Below are 24383 nucleotides of genomic sequence, written 5' to 3' on the forward strand. Positions count from 1 at the left end.
GTGATCTACAGCCAGCACAGAAGTGGGAGAAGAGCTGCACTTTCAGAGCATTGATAGGGAACATGATGGCAACCATTGCAGTAAGCCAAGATTGCACCACCACATTCCAGCCTGGGCAACAGAGTGAGACTCCAAATGGAAAAAAAAAAAGGCCAGGTGCAGTGGCTTATACCTGTAATCCCAGCACTTTGGGAGGCCGAGGCAGGCGGGTCACGAGGTCAGGAAATCGAGACCATCCTGGCCAACATGGTGAAACCCTATCTCTACTAAAAATACAAAAGTTAGCTGGGCGTGGTGGCGTGTGCCTGTAGTCCCAGCTACTCAGGAGTCCGAGGCAAGAGAATCGCTTGAACCTGGGAGGCGGAGGTTGCAGTGAGCTGAGATAGCTTCACTGCACTCCAGCCTGGCGACAGAGCGAGACTCCGTCTCAAAAAAAAAAAAAAAAGGAGAGAAAGAGAAAATATAGAGGTGCCACATAAGTGAGAAAGAGCCTACTTACTGACCAATGCACTTGCTAACATACCCCACTTTGAAACCAAAGGCAAGAATTTAGCTATAAATAAAAACCTTGCAGAAAGCTTCAGCCCTCTGAAAACATCCAGAAAAGAAGTCTACTGACTATACTCAATTTACACCTCACGAAAAGGAATACTCATGCACACAGATGAAAAAAAAACCAGTGCAAGAACTCTGGCAACTCAAAAGGCCACAGTGTTTCCCTTCCTCTAAATGATCACACTAATTCTACAGCAAGGATTGTTAACTGGGCTGAGATGGCTAAAATGACAGAAATAGAATTCAGAATATGGACAGGAAATAAAGACCATTGAGATTCAGAAGAATGTCAAAATCCAATACAAGAAATCTAAGAATCACAATACAATGATACAAGAGCTGACAGACGAAATAGCCAGTATAGAAAGAACTTAACTGGACCTGATATAGCTGTAAAACACACTACAAGAATTCGTAATGTAATCACAAGTATTAATGGCAGAAGAGACCAAGCTGTGGAAAGAATCTGAGAGCTCGAAGACTGGCTTTCTGAAATAAGACAGTCAGACAAAAATAAAGAAAAAAGATAAGAAATGAACAAAACCTCCAAGACATTTGGCATTATGTAAAGAGACCAACTTTATGACTCATTGGCATCCCTGAAAGAGATGGGGAGAAAGCAAGCAAGTTGGAAAACCTCTCTCAGGATATCATTCATGAAAAATTCCCCAACCTCACTAGAGAGGCTGATATTCAAATTCAGGAAATGCAGAGAACCCCTGCAAGATACTGTACAAAAAGATCATCCCCAAGACACATAATCATCAGATTCTATAAGGTCAAAATGAAAGAAAAAATGTTAAAGGCAGCTAGAGAGAAAGGTCAGGTTACCTCCAAAGGGAGCTCCATCAGGCTAATAGTGGACCTTTTGGCAGAAACCCTACAAGCCAGAAGAGATTGGAGGCCTGTATTCAATATTCATAAAGAAAAAATATTCAACCAAGAATGTCATATCCAGCCAACTAAGCTTCATATGTGAAGGAGAAATAAGGATCTTTTCAGACAAGCAAATGAGAAGGGAAATTGTTACTACCAGACCTGCCTTACTAGAGCTCCTGAAAGAAGCACTAAATATGGAAAAGAAAGACTGTTACTAACCAATACAAAAAACACTTAAATACTTAAATACATGGAGTAACGATACTATAAAGCAGCCATACAACCAAGTCTGCATAATAACCAGCTAACAACAATGACAGGATCAAATCCACACGTATCAATACTAACCTTGAATGTAAACAGGCTAAATGACCCATTTAAAACACACAGAGTGGCAAACTGGATCAAAAAGCAAGACACAATGGTATGCTGCCTTCAAGAGACCCATCTCACATGCTGTACACCTGTAGGCTCAAAATAAAGAGATGAAGAAAACTCTGTGAAGCAAATGGAAAAAAGCAGGAGCTGCAATCCTAATTTCAGGCAAAACAGACTTTAAACCAACAAAGACTAAAAAAGACAAATAAGGGCATTACATAATAGTAAAGGGTTCAATTCAACATGAAGATCTAACTATCCTAAATATATATGCACCCAACACAAAAGCACCCATATTCATAAAGCAATTTCTTAGAGACCTACTAAGAGATTTAGACTGCCACACAATAATAGTGGGAGACTTCAACACCCCACTGACCCTATGAGACAGATCATTGAGGCAGAAAATTAACAAAGATATTCAAGGTCTGAACTTAATACTTGACCAAATGGACCTAATAGACATCTACAAAACTCTCCATCCCAAAACAACAGAATATTCATTCTTCTCGTCACCACATAGCACATACTCTAAAATCAGCTACACAATTGGATATAAAACAATCCTCAGCAATTCAAAAATATCAAAATATCCATCAAAGGTAGACTGGATAAAGAAAATGTGGTACATATACACCACGGAATACTATGCAGCCATAAAAAAGAATGAGATTATGTCATTTGCAGAAACATGGATGGAGCTGGAGGCCATTATCTTTAGCAAACTAATGCAGGAACAGAAAACCAAATATCACTTGTTCTCACTTAAATATCACATGTTCTTACTTTCACTTGAGGGTGAAAGGTGGGAGGAGGGAGAGGATCAGAAAAAATAACTATCACATACTACGCTTAGTACCTGGGTGATAAAATAATCTATACGCCAAACCTCTGTGAAATGAATTTATCTGTATAACAAACCTTCCTATGTATCCCTGAACCTAAAGTAAAAGTTAGAAAAACTGAAAACAGTATATGCCTTTCTGCCAATATTTTTCAAAATGGTATGTCTTTGCTCTTTTGCATTTTCCTGACTTAGAAATATTGTATGGAAGATGAATCCTGAAAAGCTCTCATTTTACATTCATTCTTTCATTACTTTAAGAAGCATTTATTGAACATTAACTGTATCCCACCAATATGGAGATATTCTGGAGTAGCTCTTATGTATAGAATATTCTGCTATACTCTCTAGTTGCTTGGTGACTACTCTGTATATGCATATTGATATATTTTTAGTTGCCCTATAAAAACACATGTGCAATCATAATGATAGTTTTTATGGATTATTAAATTTGATTTGCAAATTAAGCACAATATCATTTTCATGGAAGTTTTTTAGGGAAGCAGATAAGTGTTTTAGTGTTCTTGAACTGCAGAATAGTTAATATCATTTGGTAAGACATGGAACAAAACTTTGATTAGAGTCTTGTAAAATACCAGAAAAATGGTCATAGTGATAAAAAAAAGAATAAAGAAATGAAAGAGATTAGCCCATCTTTATATTTCTGCTTCGTTGTAAAGCAATTTCTTAATTTATATTGATATGAAAATAACTGAAATTTTCTGAGGTTAGCAACTAAATTGATATTGAGTTTTGCTTTGTAGGTGGATTGGACTCTAAATATTGGAGAGCAAGCCCTTGACATATGTATTGTCTCTTTCAATCAGTCGGCATCCTCTGTTTTTGTTCTTGGTGAGAGAAACTTTTTTTGCCTTAAGGATAATGGACAAATTCGATTCATGAAGAAGCTTGATTGGAGCCCAAGTTGTTTTCTGCCATATTGCTCAGGTGTGTAGAAAGATTTTCTTTTATCTCTTCCATATGTCAAGGCTATGTGATATACACCAGAAAAAGCCACACTCATACACATATTTTAAACATATATGAAAACAGTTTAATATTGAATATGTAATGGAAATTTTAACTTTCAAAGTTTGAATACAAGTTTGATATAAAGCACACATTTGGTTTTGTCAGTCATTTTCCTTTGTACAAAATGACTTGTAAAATTGGCCTCCGGCATACATTAATACTTTCCATAATGTGGCTATTCAAGATGCTTTCAAGAGAACATCAGACTCTTTTATAAGCACAATAGTAATGTCTAATAGAATGAATTATCTGTAGTGAATGCCTAGTAAATCATTAGTTTAAATGTGTTACATATTAATGAAATTCATGCTTTCTAGATGAAATGCAAAAATGTTGGCGATTATCTAGTTATAGCTTCCAAGACTGTAAAATGATTCCTTTCTTTTTTATACTGGTAAAGTTACAAAATAATGTTTTATTATGTAAAATCTTTATGTATTAAAATCCAGGTGTTAGAATTAGTTTGTGCTATCAATTTCCTAAAAGAGATATACTTTTCCAAATGACTGTTTTCTTAGTGTCTCTTTTCTGTATTTTCAACTTACAGTTTCTGAAGGAACAATAAATACTTTGATTGGAAATCATAATAACATGCTGCATATTTATCAAGATGTGACACTGAAGTGGGCCACCCAACTTCCCCACATTCCTGTAGCAGTAAGAGTGGGCTGTTTGCAGTAAGTGATTTAATTTAACACAGTTTTTAAAGAGGATGTTAGTCAAGAAATTTTCTAGAAGTTCTATGAAATAATGACAAGTGATTTTATTAAAAAATTACAGGTGACATTGTAGTATGAATGTCAATAATAAAAGTAATTTAAAATATAACTTTTATTGGAAAGGAAGGATAATTAGTGCTATTAATCATTTTCATTTAATATTTCTAGCAAGATATCCTTAGTAAATTAAAGGTAAAAACTGGTGAAGATATCAAGAAAATGGTTTACTTGATAGATTATTCTTCAGAATACAAAAATATTTCTTTTAGCATTTGATGAGTCCCTTTTAGAGAACATTTATTGATAGACTGTGACGATATTATACTGTTCATTATAATAAGTTCTCACCTTGTTTCGGACGTTTCATTAAGTCAACTGATGCAGAATTGTTAATGATCATGTGTTTACATAGTTTAGATTTTAAGTGGGGCTACTTTGTATTTAAATTGAAAAACAGAATTCATACTTTAACATTAAGTTTACAAAATTTATCAAAAATGACAGAAATGAGCCATCTAAGTGAGTAATTTTTCTAGGTCATCAGTATAAAAACTGAGATGCTGATGAACTTTTTAGCATCTTAGATTATGTTTAGGAATAGAAAATATCAGCAAACGTTTAGAAATACAACTTTCCATAAAGCGTCATAGATTCTCAGATGTATTCAGTTCTACTTATTTATAATATTTTATTGAGCATTTAAAGGCCATACGGGGCGGGGCACAGTGGCTCACGCCTGTAATCCCAGCTCTTTGGGAGGCCGAGGTGGTCGGATCATCTGAGGTCAGGAGTTCAAGACCAGCCTGGCCAACATGGTGAAACCCCGTCTCTACTAAAATACAAAAAATTAGCCAGGTGTGGCGGCATGTGCATGTAGTCCCAGCTACTTGGGAGGCTGAGGCAGGAGAATTGCTTGAACCCAGGAGGTGGAGGTTGCAGTGAGCCGAGATCACACCACTGCACTCCAGCCTGGGTGACAGAGTGAGACTGTGTCTCAAAAAAAAAAAAAAAAAAAAAAGCCATCTGTAGAATTCTTCAGTGACACCTATAGTTTCTCATCAGGATGGAGTTGTTCTCTCCTATTAAGGGCTTGAGTGTAATATTATTGTTGAAGCTCAACGAAGGGTATTCATATTTGCATCAGTGTTTTATCTAAAGCCTGAATTTTAGAAAAATGGAAACTGTGTTTTGAAAACATTGAATATTTTAAAAAGAAGTTGCTTTCTTATGTTTTATGAGAAAAAACATATAATTCTAATTGCTATGCACTTAACACAAGTTATAGTTATTTTGTGTCTGAAAAATAATGTAAAAGTTTTGAGATTGGCTTTTGCAATGTCCATCACATGGTCTTTTTAAATTTAACAGAATATTCATACTCACCAGACATTTTGTATCAGATTTACTTAGAAGGATTTAGAACAGGAAAAACATCTTGCCAGCAGGGCAGCATCAAGTATTTCACTTCTGGAAGAGTAATTCTTGCAGGAGTCTATATATCCATCCAAAGCTGTTCTCTTTGGTCTCTTAAGTGACAGTTCATTTGCAAAAAGACAGATCCACACTGGTGAGTATGGGTCTCATTTTGACTTATAATCTTCATGTCCTTCAGGAGCCAATATCTTGAAATACTTAAAAATTATTGGGGTTTTGGTGTGTATTTTGAGCACAGGAGAATGATGGGTAGAAAGACCTTATTGAGAACATTTAGTTGAAATATATATATTTTTACACATACATTATGTACAAGGGAGGTACCCATTTCAGGAGTCACCATATTGAGAAAAGTGCAAAAGTATGGCTTCTCAGCAGATATTTATTGTTAATTTATAGTTTTTGGTCTAGGTGCAACTTACGAGTTAACGGTCAATAATAACTGAAATATTATGAGTAAAACACCAAATTTTCATATAGTATGCATCATGATGCTTATGTTCAAAAGTAGCCTGTCATTTTATTTTAGGTACCTGTGAGTGAACCTTCCTATTTCTCATAGCTTTTGCAAGATGACAGTTATAAACAATTAAATCCAAATATTGCCGTTAGTATTTTCCACAATTAATATATAAAAATAAATTCTAATGGTTGAACTGAAGATTTTTCTTTTCTTCCATATAATTTAACACAAAGTATAGGATTAGACTGTGTTTGAAAGAATTCCATTGTAATTTCTATTAGAGTTTTTTTCTTCTTCAGTAAACTATAATTAATGCATGAAAAAGAAAATAAAGATTGTAAAACACTAGACTCAATTAACATAAAGTTTAGGAAGGTTTTCTGCCCTCACCACAATTGTATGCTGTATGCTACAGTTATTTAAATACCTTTTATCATAGTCACATCTTAAATCTTATTACTTATCTAAACTGAGGCAGTAAATGGACAATTTCAAAAATGATCATAAGTACAGAACACCACAACTATATTTTAATCACTTGCAAAAAAGGCCGTGGACCATGGGGAGAGCACTCAGCTCTTAGCTCATGCTGCGGTTTAGGTTATTAACCACAAAAGGTAAGGGAGCTTCCAGTTTTGCTCTTTGGCTGTCAGATCATTTACAGGGGGGAAGTTGGAATAGTAGCTGGTGTTACAGATACCCTACACAATGCAAAGCTAGTGAACACCAATATCTAGTCATCTGGCAAAAAAAGAAAAAAGAAAAAAGCAGCATAAACTAGCAAGAGCATCTGCAGCCAACTGCAGGCTAATGCCACGTCTTTTCTCAAGGCTCTATCCTGGGTATGTGAATGAAAAGCCCTGCTTTTGTCCTGATCAACAACAGCCTTCCTGTGAGGAAGATACTTCCTTGCCACGTGAGCGCTGGTGGGCTTCTCACCTTTGCAAGCAGTCCATAGGTGTGGTGGTTCCCAAAATGTGGCTTTTGCCATTCACCATGCTGCCCTCACTCCCTCACCTCATGGGCCACAAGAGGGTGGAAGAGCCAGGCAGATCTAAGCTGATGTCCCAGAAGGGGTCTGTGGTGGTGGAGACTCCATGGCAGACTTGGCAGGTGATGTCCAACTGCAGCCCACCTGTGAAGATCTGTTCTATGATGTAGTTGTGGTAGTTGGCCTTCTTCCCATTGTCATCACCTGGGGGCAGACTGTGGCTCTGGGATTAGTGTCTGTAAACCACAAAGACAGCGAATGTCTAAGGGAAGAGTATGTTTACCCTGCAGAGGCCTGAGGAAGTCAGCGCTGACACTTTACAAGGCCATGTGAGGATGCTCATCATTTCATTAGAGGGTCTTGCTGTTATTTAATGTGACGAGAAATCACAGCACTTGGATTTTCAATGCTCCTCTTTTTGTCATTCCCTAAGAAGAGCCCCACATTTTTTATCTTGCCAACAAAGCACATCTAATGCCCAATAGCTGAGTAGGTAGTTGGTTCCCTTTTTGTATGAGGAACAATTGAATAAATATTTTCCTGCAGACAGCTGAAAATATTGTGGGCCAGATACTGTAACCCCGGACAGGTTCTTTCTGCTTGTTGCACAAACAAAATCAGTTCACTGTATTTCAGTAGAGAAAGAGTTTAATTGATGCAAGGCCAGCCACACCACACTGAAGAGGGACTTATTACTGAAATCAATCTCATTGAAGGCTCATAGGTTAGGGGTTTTTCAAAAGTTCTTTGGGGGAAGAGTTTGGGGTGGCTAGGCAATGGGTGCTTGCTGCTAATTGTTTGGAAGGTGCAATCATAGGGGTGTGGGAAATGATCCTGTTGCATGCTGAATCACTTCTGGGAGCAGTTGGTGGGTCCAGGTGGAACCATCATGGGTTTCAGAAATGCAAAAAACCTGTAAAGATCTCTTACAAGACCACTGTTAGGTTCTACAATAGTGATGTTATCTGTAGGAGTATTGGGGAAGTTGCATATCTTGTGACCTCTGGAATAATGGCTGGCAATTGTTTTTGTCTACACCTTAGCAAAATTCAGGCTACTCTATCCTCCTAGCCTGGTGTTCTCTCATTAGCTTTACAAAGACAGTTGAGTTTTGGGGAAGGGCTATTTTTACTTAAACTATAAACTAAATGTCTCCCAAAGCTAGCCTAGCCTAAGCCTAGGAATAATTAAGGGAGCTTGAAGGTTAGAGGCTAGAGGGATGTAGGTTAGATCATGTCTCCCCCACTGCCATAATTTTCTCACTGTGATAATTTTTGCAAAGCCTGTTTCACTTTCGCCCTTTGAGTTTCAGCATGCCGCATTCCCGAGGTGTAAGCTATGATATGGGAAAAGGGTGAGGACTGCTCTAACTTCTTCCTACTGACAGGGGGCATAGTTGTGGTATGGGTTGCCCCTAGGGTAAGAGGAGTGGAACTGCATTGCATGTATTCATATGTGCCTGATTGGGCTTCCAAGGCTTGTATGACAAAGACGTTAATATTCTCACCCACAGTTTTAGCATAGCACTTAAGTGAACCACAGACTATAGGATAATGAGTAGATTGTTAGAAATACAGATTCACTAAATAGAAAACAGCAAATTTAAATATATCATCCCATATTTTTTAAATTTCCTAGTCCTGAGACTAGATGAGTTCAGCTGAACAGCTGTTTCCCATATCAGGAGGTGGCATTGCAGATGGGCTAGGCCTTTGTATGTGATGAAGGCAAACAGATTTTTTAATAAGAGGCATTTCAGACAGGTTCCAGGACTATTTCTTCACTGTAATTAGATCTCTGCCCTATGGGTCGACAGTGCCTCACCAGCAGGTACAGTGCCAGAGATGACCCTCAATAGAAATAAGCAGTTGCGAGAGCTCACCTCTAGGTCTGTTATACTGGAGGAGGCTGATGAACCATGGGCAGATATTTGCAAGGGTGGATCCTGGATAAGCCCCCAAATTTGTAACTGCCTGACGAGTTCTTCCTGCTCACTGTACAAACAAAATTAATTCATGACATTGCAGTCGAGAGAGCATTTAATTGACGCACATCTAGCCATACCATGTGGGAGAGAGAGTTATTACTCAAATCAATATCATAATCTGTTAGAATTTTAAAGGTAATTATTACTAACTTAGCTATAGCTTATCTGTTTATTTATTTTTAGAGACAGGGTCTTGCTCTATTGCTCAGGCTGGAATGCATTGGCATGATCATAGCTCACTTCAGCCTTGAACTTCTGCCTCCTGTCTCAGCCTCCTGAGTAGCTACAACTATAGGCATATGCCACCATTCCTGGCTAATTTTTTCATATTTTTTAGAGATGAGGACTCACCATGTTGCCCAGGCTGGTCTTGAACTTATGGCCTCAAGTGATCCTCCCACCTTGGCCTCCCCAAGTGCTGGGATTATGGGTATGAGCCACAGTGCTCAGCCCACATATTTATATTAGGAAGTTATTTGAAATTGACAGTACTGAAATAATTTTTCTCTTGCTTTTTATTACCTTTAGGGTTAAAGCTTTTTGATAGAAGCTTCCTTGGCTGAATGTGTTGATTTATGAAGGAAGTTGCTGCTTTTTAAATACGTTTCTTTTCAGTGAATAAGAAATGTTGGATTCAGATCAAGTTGATGCAATTATACTTAATAACAGCATTTTGCTCAGAGTCGAAGATGTTTTTTTTCTTTCCACTCCCACCTACTTGGCAGCTTTAGTCCTCTCTACCTTGTTTATTACATACCAGTTCCAGTTCTGTCTGTGTTTTCTTCTTCCTTTTCAGATTAAATCTCATTCTCAATTAAATTGTTTTTTATTTAATTATTTTCAATTTTTGTAGGTCAGACTATGGGAAATTGAAATCAATACACAGGTTACAGAATCAGAAGAGCCCAGCATCTTACTTCTGCTGTGGTCAGTTTCTCAAGTGGCAAATAAAGATCATCATTTATCAGTAATGTTACTCTCTCTGGAGATATCAAATAAATATATCTACAAGTGGAAGTCCATTTGAATGAAACTTCACAGAGATGAGAACCATTCTAAACTTTGCTGGCAGCTCACAGCAAGCTTTAAAATCTTATTGCAGTACTTATTGCAGCTCATTTTTTAGTTTGAGCAATTTGGTCTAGTACTTCAATGTTTTTCTTCCTAGGCTAGGTCCACAATAGTCACTTATTTTAAGTTTGTTACTTAACAGTTTCTTCTTTTTAAAAAATTTCCTAGCTTATTTAAATTTTTTTAAACATTTATTTTAGATACAGGAGGTACAAGTGCAAGTTTGTTACATGGGTATATTGTGTGATGCTGAGGTTTGGGGTACAGATTCTGTCACCCGGGTAGTCAGCATAGTACCCAATAAGTAGGTGTTCCACCCACAGCCACTCCCTCCCTCCCCACTCTTGTAGTCCACAGTGTCTGTTGTTCCCATGTTTATGTCCATGTGTGCTCAATAGTACTTTGTTCTTTGGCTTTCATTGATCTAATATTGTTGACCAGAATGTTTCCCCCATATCTTTTCTGGATTTTCGTATTTCTATTTTGAGACATAGCTCAAGTCACATAAATAAGCCTTTCCTGCTTATCATGGTCTCCCTCTTCTCTGAATTTCTATCACATTTATAATTATGTTGATGAACTACTATTTGACTTTCCTAACTCTCCAACTAGATAATACAGTCCATTTTACTTTTGCATATCACACTGAATAATCAGTGAGAAAGATGAACATATGATATATGCTTCCTAAATACTTAAAAGTCATTGTGGTTTTTATGTGTCAGGGGAAGACCTGTGGCTCTAAAGACCTTATAAGATCTCTTAGTTGAAAAACCTTTTTAAAATATGAAAAAACAGACTCATAGAGGGAAGAAGGATTTTTTCTTGAAACCGAATTTATTAGCAAAATATTTTTAGTTCCAAAGTGACATTTTCTTTTTTGGTTTAAGTTTTGCTGTTAATTTGTCTTTTTTTTTTTTTTTTTTTTTACATTATAGAAAGAGAATGTGAGCCTATATACTTTTTGCTATCCTGTATTTTAAGGATTTTCTTTTTGAATTCTTACATTCCACAGAAAATTCGTAAATATTCCTGGAATTTACGTAAGGTATAAATTCTGATATTTAGCACCTCTGCATTTTTATTGATATTTTCTTGTATTTGTTATAATGCAAGAGTAGAATATTAGTCTTTCATTACTATATTTTTCTGTCAGTTTTCTGTTGAATAAGCATTTTTGGTTTAGATATTCTATGTTAGTCAGCTTATATTCCTGATAGCTGTTTTTTTTGGTGAGTTAAAAAAATTTATCACTATAAAATGACCTCTTTTGGGTTTCCATTTAATTTTTTTTGTTTGCTTATTTTTTCATTTGTTTGCTTTGAGTTCACTTAGATATTAGTTATTGGTATGCTGTGGTCTATGCCTTTTTTTTTTTTTTTTTTTTTTTGAGGCAGGGTCTCACTTTGTTTCCCAGGCTGGAGTGCAGTGCAGTGGTGTAATCATAGCTTATTGCAGCCTTGAATGCCTCAGTTCAAGCAATCCTCTCACTTCAGCCCCACAGGTGGCTGGGACTGCAGGCATGTGTCACCACACTCAGTTAATTAAAAATTCTTTTTTTTATAGATGGGATCTTGTTATATTGTCCAGGCTGGTCTTGAACTCCTAGCCTCAAGCCATTCTCCTGCCTCAACCTCTCAAAGTGCTGGGATTACAGGTGTGAGCCACTGTGTCTGGCCAATGCTTCATCTTTCAATAGGTTCATTTAATTTTCCCAGGAATGATATAGGGTGTTATTATATTCCGTGGTAAAAATGTATTGTTATATTTCACCTTCAGACTTTATTGATGTTGCTTCCTTATTGTTTTAATTTTAAAATTATTATTATTATTTTTGAGACACGGTCTTGCTTTGTTGACCAGGCTGGAGGGCAGTGGTGTGAACATGGCTCACTGCTGCCTTGATCTCTTGGGTGCAAGCAATCCTCCCACCTCAGCCTCACAAGTAGCTGGGACTATAGGTGCATGCCATCACATCTGGCAGATTAAAAAAAAATTTGTAGAGATAGGATCTCCCTATGTTGCCAGATTGGTCTTGAACTCCTAGCCCCAAGAGATCCTCTTTCTTTGGCCTCCCAAAATGCTGGGATTACAGGTATGAGCTACCATGCCTGGCCCCTTATTTGTTTTTAAAATAGCTTTTAGAGAAAATAACCTTTGTGGTTTTTGCAAAAAGTGTAGAACTGCATTTTTAAAAACTATTATTTAAAAGTACAAAGAAAAATAAAATACCTTTTTATTAAAGTTACCTGAGTCTTATCAAATAGAATGAACATTTGTTAGCACTTTTAAATATCAACCCTGATATTTTTCTCTACACACGTGCAAATTTAGGCATAGAATAAAATTTACAAAACAGGACCACATGAATTTTATTTTTAATTTTTTTTTTAAGATGGAGTCTCACTCTGTTGCTCAGACTGGAGTGCAGTGGCGCGATCTCAGCTCACTGCAACCTCTGCCTCCTGGGTTCAAGCAATTCTCTGCCTAAGCCTCCTGAGTATGTGGGATTACAGGTGCCCACCACCATGCCTGGCTAATTTTTTTGTATTTTTAGTAGAGACAGGGTTTCAATATCTTGGCCAGGCTGGTCTTGAACTCCTGACCTCATGAGTCACACGCCTCGTCCTCCCAAAGTGCTGGGATTAAAGGCGTGAGCCACCATGTGTGGCCATGAATTTAAAATATAAATTTATTTCATTATATCCTAGTGGAAAAAAGAAATAGCTGAAGTGGAAGGAATATATGAATTTTTTATAAATGTTTATTCACAACATTATATTTTAGTTTCTAAAAGACTTCTCTAAACAAGAATAGAAAAAAATGCCTTTTTGGTTGATACCATTAGTCTTTTAAAGCTGCATTTCAAATTTTGGTAGTGTCTATTGACTTCCTATTGTGAAACATAAGGAAATAGCATACTTATATTTTCTTCCTCTCTTCTTGCCAAATTCTGGTATTATTGGTATATTATTATTTATTTTGTCAAAATTTAAAACATTTCCATACATTTTTTGTAATCACAATTTCTATAGTGCTTTCATCCTGTTGATATATCTAAATGGAGTCAAAGCTTACCACTAGTTCTTTTACTATTCCTGAATTATCTTGATTCATTTCTTGGTGAGTTGAGTTTAATCATCCTGTAGTTTTGTGGAAAGCCGTTTAAGTGTTCTTACCTTAATGATTGTATATTGCTTTTATACCTGAAGATAACTTTAGCTTCCCTCTGAAATTTGGACATTCCATTTGGTTTTGAAAGTTGCTGTGGAAAAGCCTGAAGGTAGCTTAATTTTTTTTAAAAAGACATCTTATTGGATGAATTACTTTTTCTGTCTGGATGCTCGTCTGACTTATTTCTCAGTCCTTAAGAATTAAAACATTACTCCTCATCAATTAATTATTTGTATATATTTGTTCTTTCTATTTTGATTTTTGTGATTTTTTTCATGTCGCTTATCCATGTTCTTGAGTTGGTTTTTAGTGTATTTATTCTCATTTTAAAAATTTATTTATTCTAGTTATTGCTTCTAGTGTGGCTTTCAACCCCTGTATCTTTTGAGTTCTCCAAACAATGAAAAAAATGGTTTCTTTTATTTCACTGATACAAGGGGTAACTATTTCTCTGAATTCTTCTTTTGTTTCTTTAGGAAGTTTTTGCTATGGATATTTTCTGTCTTTTATGTTCTCATTTCCCTCATGTCTACCCCTTTCCTTTTTTTGCAATTTCCACACATACATCTCTTCTTATTTTACAGTTACTCATTTTTTAAATGGTGACAGCAGTTTGCTGAAGGATTGTGTGGGGAGTTTTGAGGGAGAGTGATGATTAGCTCAGATCACCTGAATATTTTCACCTTCTCACTCTGTTTATTTTCTCTTTTGCCCTGGGGGTCCATTTTCCTTTGTTTTCAGGGTTCAAGAGGCTAGTGAGTCTCACAGAAGCCCCTAACGGCCCCTGTCACAGGTCCTTGGTGCTAAGAATCAGTGGCTGCCACTTGTCTTTCTGTCTTCATTGGTTAGGAAGCTGATAAAAGCACAGGTATAGGGCCATATCTTTTGCTTCCATTCTGGTTTTTCTGATGTCACTCCTTCTGTATTCCACGCATGTCCTTAAATCTCATTCCGTTAGTCTAGGACCTGACTCTCTCTTCCGCTTGAAGTCTGCAGAGTTGGTGCCAGCTCTTGGTATCCTATCTTACTGTGGTCCAGAATTTAAGATATTTGGTAGGCTTCAAAGTTTGTTGATTGTGACTGTAGTCATTTCCTCATTCAATTTCCTTTTTTTGGGAGGTGGTAGTTATTGTAGTACTTTCTGCTGTTTTTGGTAAGTTTTGCTGTATTATCTTTGATTAGAATTCAAGTCTTTGTCAGTCTTTATTGTTGCTGAGGAGAAATCCATGGACAACCTGATTTTTGTTTTGTTGTAGGTAATCAGTTCTTTATGTTTGATTGCTTGTAGAATGTTTTTCATTTTTTCTGTAAATGCCACACTTGCCACCATATATCTGTATGATGATATTTTCCTTGATATTATTGGGAATGTAGTGAATTTAATCTGTTTAAACCATTTGTTTTGCTGCTGAAGAAAGGTTTCCTGTGTTATATCTTTGATTATTTCTTCAGTTTTGTTTGATTTAATCTATCCTTCAGGAAAACTAATATCTTTTGGTTGGCTACTTATTTTCTGTTCCCAATATCTGCTCTCTTTTTCCTCATAATTTTCATTTCTTTGTCATTTGTTTTCTCTGTTTTCTGGGGAAGTGTGTAAAATTTGTGTTCCATATCACTGTTTTGAGAAACCATGGCACTGGTTTTGGTCTTTTCTATGTCTACAGTGGAAGATTTTTTTAGTCTGCTGAGGTACTGTCTTTCTCCCAGCCACTTCCCTCCTACCTCCTGTATCTTTGCTACTCTTAACCAATGTAGTATATGCCAAGTTACAATTCCCATGAGGCACTAGTACCAAGTACATCTTACTTTGAAACATGTTTATAGTGTTTATTTTGGGGCTTTATCTCTGAGTATATAATATGCCATTATTAATCTCTGTTCTTTACTTGGACAATTTTATAGAATTTGCTACCTTTGTTTAGAAGTCAATAGATAGTGTAGAGGGGCCACGGGCAGTGGTAGGGGTTGGAAAGATTCAAGAGGGTAGTTATAAAATATGTTGCTTCAATCTTAGGTCACTAACAGATGTCTGCACAGTTTTCTGGTTCATATAGAACTTGGAATTCTGAATCAGATGGGGCAGTGAGTTTATAATCAGAAATGTTAGGTAGAGTGACAGAACTCTTGGCTTTCATGGGTTCCTATCAAAAGAGGAGAGCTTTGGTTTAGGGCCTAGTGAATCTGCTATTGCATTGTGGTATACTGTAACTTAACGTGAGTTATGGGGGATGAAGGAACAGAATTATGTCATAGTTTGTATATTTTTTCTTCCTCTTATTATTGGTACCTCAGTAAACATAATTTGGACAAATTATGTCAATATCATTGAAGGATTTTGGGGGTAAAATTAGTTGCATGATTTTTGATGGTCATCGTTACATGCATGCATATATTTCCATTGTGTCAGATAAAAGGTCTTTATGAGATGACCCCTAGATATTATATTGATGGGGCTTAAAATGGAGAAGCACAAGAATTGTGCTTATAATGTCCTTATAGCCATGTGGCTAAACCATTATTGAGGTATGGCCTGTCATTTGGTACACTACTTTCATAAACTGTAGTATGGCTATTTTGATAAGTGTTTTATTCACATGGAAAAGACCTTGTAGGAATCATTAAATAAATTAAAAAGCCATATCTTTATTTTTATGTGTCGGTCAAGGTTATAATTCTCAGAAAAATTCTCTTTAGGAAAAATTATATATCTTCTGCTTGGCTCATGTTTTCATGATCATTTTATTTTTAATGTAATAATGTAAAACACAGCATCCTCCATTCTCCTGAACAATATCATAGTAATTACAGTTCCAGATTGTTTGATTTTGTTACATTCCATAGTAAGTCTATTTAATTTGCCTGGCAGAGATTTTAGAAACACTGTATAGCCAAGGATAAGTAGTTGCAGTTAGAATGCCAGTTGGGTTTATGATTTTCTGTTTTATAAATTAAATGTTTCAATGGTAGAATTCTACTTATTACCACATATTTCCACTGAAAAACTTCTTTAGAAGTACTGTCATCAAGACTGTGAACATCTCTTAAAAATGAAACTCTCAATCTCCAAGAAAATAATTTATACCGGTAGGAAAAATCCTTTTGTGTTTTGGGTTCCGCATTCTGTATCCCATAATTGATATATGGGGGATTCAGTTGCAGTAGGGTTGTAGCCAAAAGGAAAGTGTTTGCTTTTCACTAGTTATGAAGGGTTTGCCTTTCACTAAGCACATACCTTCTTGGCCCTTTGGTCCCGGAGATCATTTCTATCAGGTTAGTGACTTTGCCGTTCATTTTTCTTAGAAAACACATGTGATTTAACATTTTTTTCTCCTTACTTCAGATAGTGGGCCCTCCTGATAACTGAAATTTTACTCTCTGGTTTCAAAGATAGAATGAGTTTATTTTTATGGGTTCCTGAGAATCTTGGGAAATAGCTCTATTTCCCAGAGGAAAAAGTTTGTATTTTCTTAGTTACTTACTGTAGAATATAAAAGAGAAAAAGTGATTCATTTGTGTGTGGGGGGCAGTAACATAAAGTTTATATGCGGCTAAGCTGTTTGCAGAAGTACTTTGAACTTTAGAACTTTGGATGGACTTAGTCCTTTATTCTGTTAACTAGTGTATGGCCTGTTTTTTAGAACTAGCTTTGGAGTGCAAATCTGAGTTATCACCAGAATAAAAAAAGAGAAATATCTCTGTGTCTCTGTTTCCCAGAGGAAAAAGTTTATATTTTCTTAGTTGCTTACTGTAATATAAAAGGGAAATGGGAAAAAGTGATTTTTTTTGATAACATAAGATTTATGTGCTACTAAGCTCTTTGTAGAAGAACTTAGAACTTTGGGCTTCGGAACTTTGGGTGGACTTAGTCCTTTATTCTATTAAGTAGTATATGACCTGTATTTCAGAACTAGCTTTGGAGCACAAATCAGAGTTATCATCAGAATAAAAAAAGAGTGTAAATATATAACTCTTATGGTATAGGATAATGTTGGGTGACTTAAAATTAGAATCAAAAGGAAATGAAAGAATTAGCAATTTTTATTGCTTGCTATGCACTAGCATCATTTCATCATTAGACTCTTAATTTCTACAAAGAGCTACATTGGTAGCTTATTCAAAACTTTCTAAGTCTTTAACACATCAGGTTTAACATTTTAAAAACCTTAGTAAATCCCCTACATCTTAAGAAAAAAGATTTAGGAGAGTGATGGTGCATGTTTACATTTCAAGATAACGGTATTAATTGAAATTACTAAAAGTTGGGTTGAAAAGTAAAATAGATGAATAGTCATATCATTTAAGTCATTTTTGGAATTCTAACTTGAAACTTGTAAGCAAATTAAGTCTCACCTGATAAAATAGGTCTTTAACTCTAGGTTATCTGATCAACAGAACCTGCCAGTTAACAGATTGTGGGGGTCCCCAGATATTCTAAAATGTGGAACTGTATTCAGTGGTTTTCCTGCCTTTAAATAGAGAAAATCCACTGACTTTTGTTCCCTAAAGTGCAGTTTACTATTTAAAATAAGTGTAAAATGAAAGAATTGCTACCTGCTTTATTAATGTGCTAAAAAAGGGATAGATACCCATATAATGTTTTGTGTGTGTAATATTTAAGACTATACAAGAAAACTGAATTAATTTAAGGTTAAAATGTTATTGTTTTGAGAGAGGAGAAAGGAAGAAACCAGTCAGGCAGGCAGTTAGGGTGGGTCCTCACTTAAATTGTTTCAAACTAAAGAACAGCCTGAAAAATCAAGCTTTGGGCACAGATGAGGGAACTTGCATAGCGGGGCTTGCCTAAGACATGCCCACAGCTGCACAGGTAAGAAAGGATAAATGGGTGACTTGTCCAGACATGCCTGCAATGGAAAATTCTGTCTCCTGAAACATGTGCAGTAAGGGGAACAAAGCAATATGGATTAACTCAAGCTAAGGACCCACGTGCGCACTAGGAGGATGGGGTGGAGCTACCAGAAATCCGTGCCTTATGCCGTTATGCAACCCAGCCCTCCTTTGGTTTCTTATAAAAGCCTTTACATTCAGCTGTAAAAATGGCAACTCTTTTCCAGGCTCCCTGTTCACGGCGGAGAGCTTTCTTCTTTTGCTTATTAAACTTTTGCTCTAACCTCACCCTTTTTGTGTCCACACTACTTAATTCTCTTGGTTGTGAGACAAAAAACTCTGGGTGGTACTTCACAATGAGAGACTGCTACATTGTGGTGCATTGGCAAGACTGTAACAGTTTCAATCAAGTAGAAGATGACAAAATGTTATTATGGGAATTCATTAACGTTGAATAATGTAACATGATGAACTATGTTCTATTAATAATTAGCACTTATGTTCTAGTCTTGAAACAACTTGGCTAGATAAAAGCTTTGCTTAGTGAAGAAAGACATTACCCTTTTTCCTCTTGTATTTCATCAAAAAATTACTGTTTATGTTCAAATGTTTTTGAGCAAGAGTATTTTTATATTTGTTGATAGTTAGCATGAAGTATATATTATGAAGATGTTCATTTATTGGCTAATGAGTAACATGTTATTTCCCAATAACACTGTTCTAAGAATTTATATGATGATAATAGCAATTTGTATCATTATGTGCCAGGCAATATTCTGAATTCTTTGGACATATTAACATATTTAATTCTAAAACAGTTACTACTATTATTACTATTATTGTTATCCTCATTTTATAGATGATGTAACTGAGGCATAGAGAGATCAAATAACATGCCCGAGCTCATAAGAAAACATGTAAACAGCTAATTACAGCCTAAGTGAGTTGGTGTTACAATATAGAAAAGCAGAATATGGTAGGTCCATTCAGAGTATTTGTCCACCATATTGCTAGAAGTCCCAACAATTTTTGCTTTTACTGAAAAACTCTGATACATTTCCCTTCTCTAAGATAATTGCTTCCCTTTCAGATTAGTGCGATCCAATATTCTATCTAACAAGACGTATGTTATGTAGAGTTGTTAGGGTAAACACCTGGAAAAACCAGAAAGCGGAAGCCTAAAACAAAAGTTATTACTTTTGGAGTGTGGAACTGAGGGGTGGAAGGGCCTGGATGAGTTCCTTAAATATCTTTTAGAAAGTCTCAGACATTCTAAAAATCAACTTGAGTCTTTGGAAAACTAATGATGCAGCCAAGCCTCTTTCATTTAAATCTAAAATAGTTTAGATGCATTAGATTCAAACGTAAATTATTTGGAATGAATAAAAAATGAAAGATAAATTATTAAGGATTTTAAGGACAGTGTTATGTAAAACTGTTTTTTCTTTTTGAGAGAAAAGTTATGGCTTGTAAATTAGAAATTACTAGTATTTCAGTAGTCAAAATACAATGAAAAAAATAGTAGTGTTTGCATTTCAGATGCAACATTTCATATACTACTTTTTATCTTTAACTTGTATTTATTTCCATTTCTCTCATCTTCTTATTCCATCTTGTTACCTCCAAATTTTAAATGGGTAGTTACAATTCATATTAATTGAATATTTAAAAATTTTCTTGGGGCCAGGTGTGGTGGCTCACGCCTGTAATCCCAGCACTTTGGGAGGCCAAGGTGGGCAGATCACGAGATCAAGAGATCAGGACCATCCTGGCCAACATGGTGAAACCCTGTCTCTACTAAAAATACAAAAATTAGCTAGGCGTAGTGCTACAGGCGTGCCTGTAGTCCCAGCTACTCGGGAGGCTGAGGCAGGAGAATCACTTGAACCTGGGAGGCGGAGGTCGCAGTGAGCCGAGATTGCACCACTGCACTCCAGCCTGGTGACAGAGAGAGACTCTATCTCAAAAAAAAAAAAAATTTTTTTTTTGGAAGGAAATTATTTTGAATTGGAATATCTACAGTTCGCATTTAGGAGTGAATGTCGCAATAACTTCAAGCATTTAGGAATGCAAAAATTCTGCTTTTTGCCTTTTATAAAACTTTACTAATAATGGAGCAAGCGAATATATCTGTTAAGGTCCTATAGTTAGATAAAGACCTCCACTTTCCAAAACCTTAGCAACGTGCATACCATGTGAATGCAGCATGGGGCTGGTGTGTGAGTGATCAAGCAGCTGCAACACAGTTTATATGGAGACAATATCCAGAGTACTTAAAATTTAAGTCAAATATATGAAAAATTAAAACACAATCACATGGGGAATAATGGAGGGATGCAGTTAAAAAGTTATCTCACTGCTTTTTCAATATCTGCAGGCTTCCAGATAGTAGGAAATGCTTTGTTCTTCCCTTCAACCCATCTGTTGTTCCTTAGTGTAACGACATCACTGCAACTACTGCAGCCACTAAAGCATCGACATTAAAAAAGGCAAAATTTAGAACTTTTTACAGAGTTTTATTAAAGAAAACTACAAGTTTGCAGAACGATTTGCTCTTTAAATTTTTTTAAAATTTTTTAGTGTGTGTAGCATAGTGATATGATAGAAGTAATGCCCAGGCAGACATACTCTAAGATTAGAACAGAATTCTCAGTATTTGTGTTGGTATAGAAATTTTCTTATGACTTAGAATTAAACATAGAGATTTCTTTATGTATCATTGAAATGAATTACTTTTTAAGTAAGGAGTATGGTTATAAATAGGTGGTCCATTAAACCTGTATATTTGCTTTATTCCTTTTTGTCCAGACTGTTACATCTTTGCCAGAAATGGAAATGTGTATTGCTGTTTCCTACTCAAAAATTACTTTAAAGAAAAAAGTATTAGTTATTTATGCTAATTTCAGTTCAGTAAATATACCATTTTTGTAGTTAAAAATTTAAAATAGGGTACAAAGCAAAATAAAGTTCTCCTTAAATAATATGAAATATCATAAAATAATTTTTATTTGTGCCTGCCTCACAGCAGACCTTATAAATACTATTTGTTTCTGTTTTGATATTTTTATCAGATAGAATTTGTGTTTACTAGCATAGAATTTAGATAGTAAATTCTTTACTTTTAATCAATGAAATCACAGTTCTCATAGTAATTTTGGATCAGTTATTTATCTTAACTCTTTTTTATTTCTTTATTCCTTAGTTAGTGTCTAAAAACTGTTCTTTTAAGAAAAGTTAAAGTTTTGTTAAAATCACAATAATTTTTGTCCAGGTTACCTTTGCCTATTTTTAAATGCTAAAATACTTAAGCAATAGTTAGATGTTGCCTTTAGGAAGATTATTGTTACCTTTCTTATGTTATTTCTCCCAAATACATATCTTCCTTTCAGCTTGTATATATTTCATGAAAATTCATGCCTATTTTGAATAATTTTTTCAAGATTATGTCACATTTGAGTTCAGGAAATCCAATTGTGAGTAGAAGTATATGTTACTTTACGTTTAGAATATTAAAATGGATTAATGAACCTTGAGTTTTGGGAAATCTCATTCTTAAACCATTTGAACCTCCAAGTGATGCTCAGATATCACTAGCCCATAGAAGACCACAGAAAATTTCATTAACCCATAGAAACCCAGTGAGTTCTACAAAGTTTGGTGTTCTAAAGATAAGCTAACTGAATAGCAGTGTTAAATGGAGTTTATTCAGGAAGCCATGTAGCATGGAAACAAGGCCTTTGTCTTGCAATATGAATTTTAATAGGTCTTAATTCCTTAAGTAGGTTTTTTCTGTAGCTGGGACTGGAGTCCTGTGGTGTGTAGTCTTTAGGGCCACTCCACTTTCAAGTCTTTGGGGAGAACTACCTCCTCCAGCTGAAGTTTTCTCCAGGGAATTGGCTTATAGAAAGATGTTTCCTCTTTCATATAGGAACCACCCTTATTCAGTTCTTCATGCTTGGCAATGAGTTGATTTTCAGTGAATGTTGGTTGAATGAATGAATGCATGATGAAGAGATTAATGAGAGAATGATCTGAAAACAAGTGACTCACTTAGAAGAGGATTCAAAGTCATGTTGCTTCACAGCCTGAATACCTTGCCTGTGGAAAATTAAAAGAACATTTAGTTTGGCTACTTAAAAATGTTTTTTTTTTCCCCCCCCTGAGACAAGGCCTCCCTCTGTCGCTCAGGCTGGAGTGCAGTGGTGTGCCCATGGCTCACTGCAACCTCTGCCTCCCAGGCTCAAGTGATCCTCCCACCTCAGCCCCCCAGGTAGCTGGGACCATAGGTATGTGCCACCACACCTGGCTACTTTTGAATTTTTGGTGGAGATGGGGTTTCACCATGTTTGCCAGGCTGGTCTCGAACTCCTGAGCTCAAGCAATCTGCCCACCTTGGCCTCCCAAAGTGCTGGGATTACAGGCATGACCCACCGCACCCCATCTATTTGTGGAACATTTATTTCTTTGTTTAGGTCAACCTTTTTACTAACTGTTTTTTATTATGTCAGGTGAATATCCCATGAAGAGTCTTAGATCCATATATAATTAAGGTGATAATTGCAATTTGAACTTATTATATGCATAAATAATATTTGCTATGCTGATAAGTATGCCTATACTGTTACTTTAAATTATGGAAAAAAGTTGGCCGGGCACAGGGGCTCATACTTGCTCTCCCAGCACTTTGGGAAGCCGAGGCAGGTGGATCATGAGATCAGGACTTCGAGACCAGCCTGACCAAGATGGTGAAACCCTGTCTCTACTAAAAATACAAAAATTAGCCAGGCGTGGTGGCAGCTGCCTGTAATCCCAGCTACTCGGGAGTCTGAGGCAGGAGAATCGCTTGAACCTGGGCGGCAGAGGTTGCAGTCAGCTGAGATCGTGCCACTGCACTCCAGCCTGGGCAACAGAGTGAGACTCCGTCTCAAAAAAAAAAAAAAATTGTAGAAAAAGTTTCAAAAGAAATTATTAGCATTGACCTCATTTTATACCAACAGTCATGAGTTCAAGTGTTTTTATGTACAAAATTTCTCATACCACTTTCAAAAAAGCAGATTTGGTTATCTTCTAATGGACTGTGTCAACATTTCATTTATATATTTTACCATGAAAATATTTTATATTTTTATTAAACTTGAATACATGCATATTATCATTTTCCACATAAAATATATAATTATGTGAAAGTGAAAATAGAAGGGGTTATAGCAAAGAAAAATTGGTATCAGAATTATACAGTATCCTGATGCTCTTTGGGAAGAACTTCAGAATTTTAATGATGATATAGACAAGCAGATGACTCACAGACATGGAAAAAAGGATCTGTAATTGTCATATGAGAGGAGATAAATCAACACAGGTCAAAGTATGTATAGATTTCTACCTAGGAGGCCCTGAACACATTCATACTGTATAATGCAGACTTGTATTGTTTCTATTGAAATATTGTTTCTGGAGGTCCCATGATGTCATCTAGGAAAAAGTATCAGTACAGAAAATTTATAATAAAATGAAGTGTCTTTCGGGAAATATAAGACCAAGTGCAGTATGCTATCTATTATTTCTTTCCATTTTCCCTTTTCTGTATGTCTAAATAGGATTGTGTTTCATTTAGTCAATATATAGAACCTATCTCTATAGACTATATATTAGACTCAGTACTCTAGTTAAATCGTAGAGATTCCTATACTGTTAATTACTACAATTATTAATGAGTAATATGCTGTATTTCTCCCAAATATCTTTTTTTGTTCTTCATTATATACCTCTTTATTTCATCACTTTCTTCTGAGAGACTTAGTTCTTTTTCTTCGTGAAGAGATCTACATAAAGTGTAGGTTTTAGTGTGACTCCTAGAAATATTTTTATGTTACTTCATTTCTCAGTGGAGCACAACTTATATTGTTCTAATGTGGGGCATCTTAAAGACTTTTTCTCCATTTCTCTCAGAAGAGCCTAGGAAGAACCTCTAAATTGAAGGCACAGAAACACAGCATTGTGAATCTTAGTCT

At 35.9% G+C, this 24383-nt stretch overlaps 1 protein-coding gene across 18 annotated transcripts in view; it reads left to right on the top strand.

Annotated features, from left to right (window-relative positions):
* Positions 1-24383, top strand: part of BBS9 (Bardet-Biedl syndrome 9) — a 580067-nt gene that overhangs the window by 138656 nt on the left and 417028 nt on the right. For all 18 annotated transcript variants that reach the window (XR_010134445.1, XM_063708101.1, XM_055347536.2 and 15 more), the window contains exons 8-9: positions 3421-3604; positions 4236-4365. Coding sequence is in view for 17 of the 18 variants with exons in the window: in XM_063708101.1 (XP_063564171.1) it covers positions 3421-3604; positions 4236-4365 (314 nt within the window). In the remaining variant the exon portion in view is untranslated. The remainder of the gene's footprint in view (positions 1-3420; positions 3605-4235; positions 4366-24383) is intronic.

This window comes from Gorilla gorilla, chromosome 6 (genome assembly GCF_029281585.2).
Source record: "Gorilla gorilla gorilla isolate KB3781 chromosome 6, NHGRI_mGorGor1-v2.1_pri, whole genome shotgun sequence".
Taxonomy (NCBI): domain Eukaryota; kingdom Metazoa; phylum Chordata; class Mammalia; order Primates; family Hominidae; genus Gorilla; species Gorilla gorilla.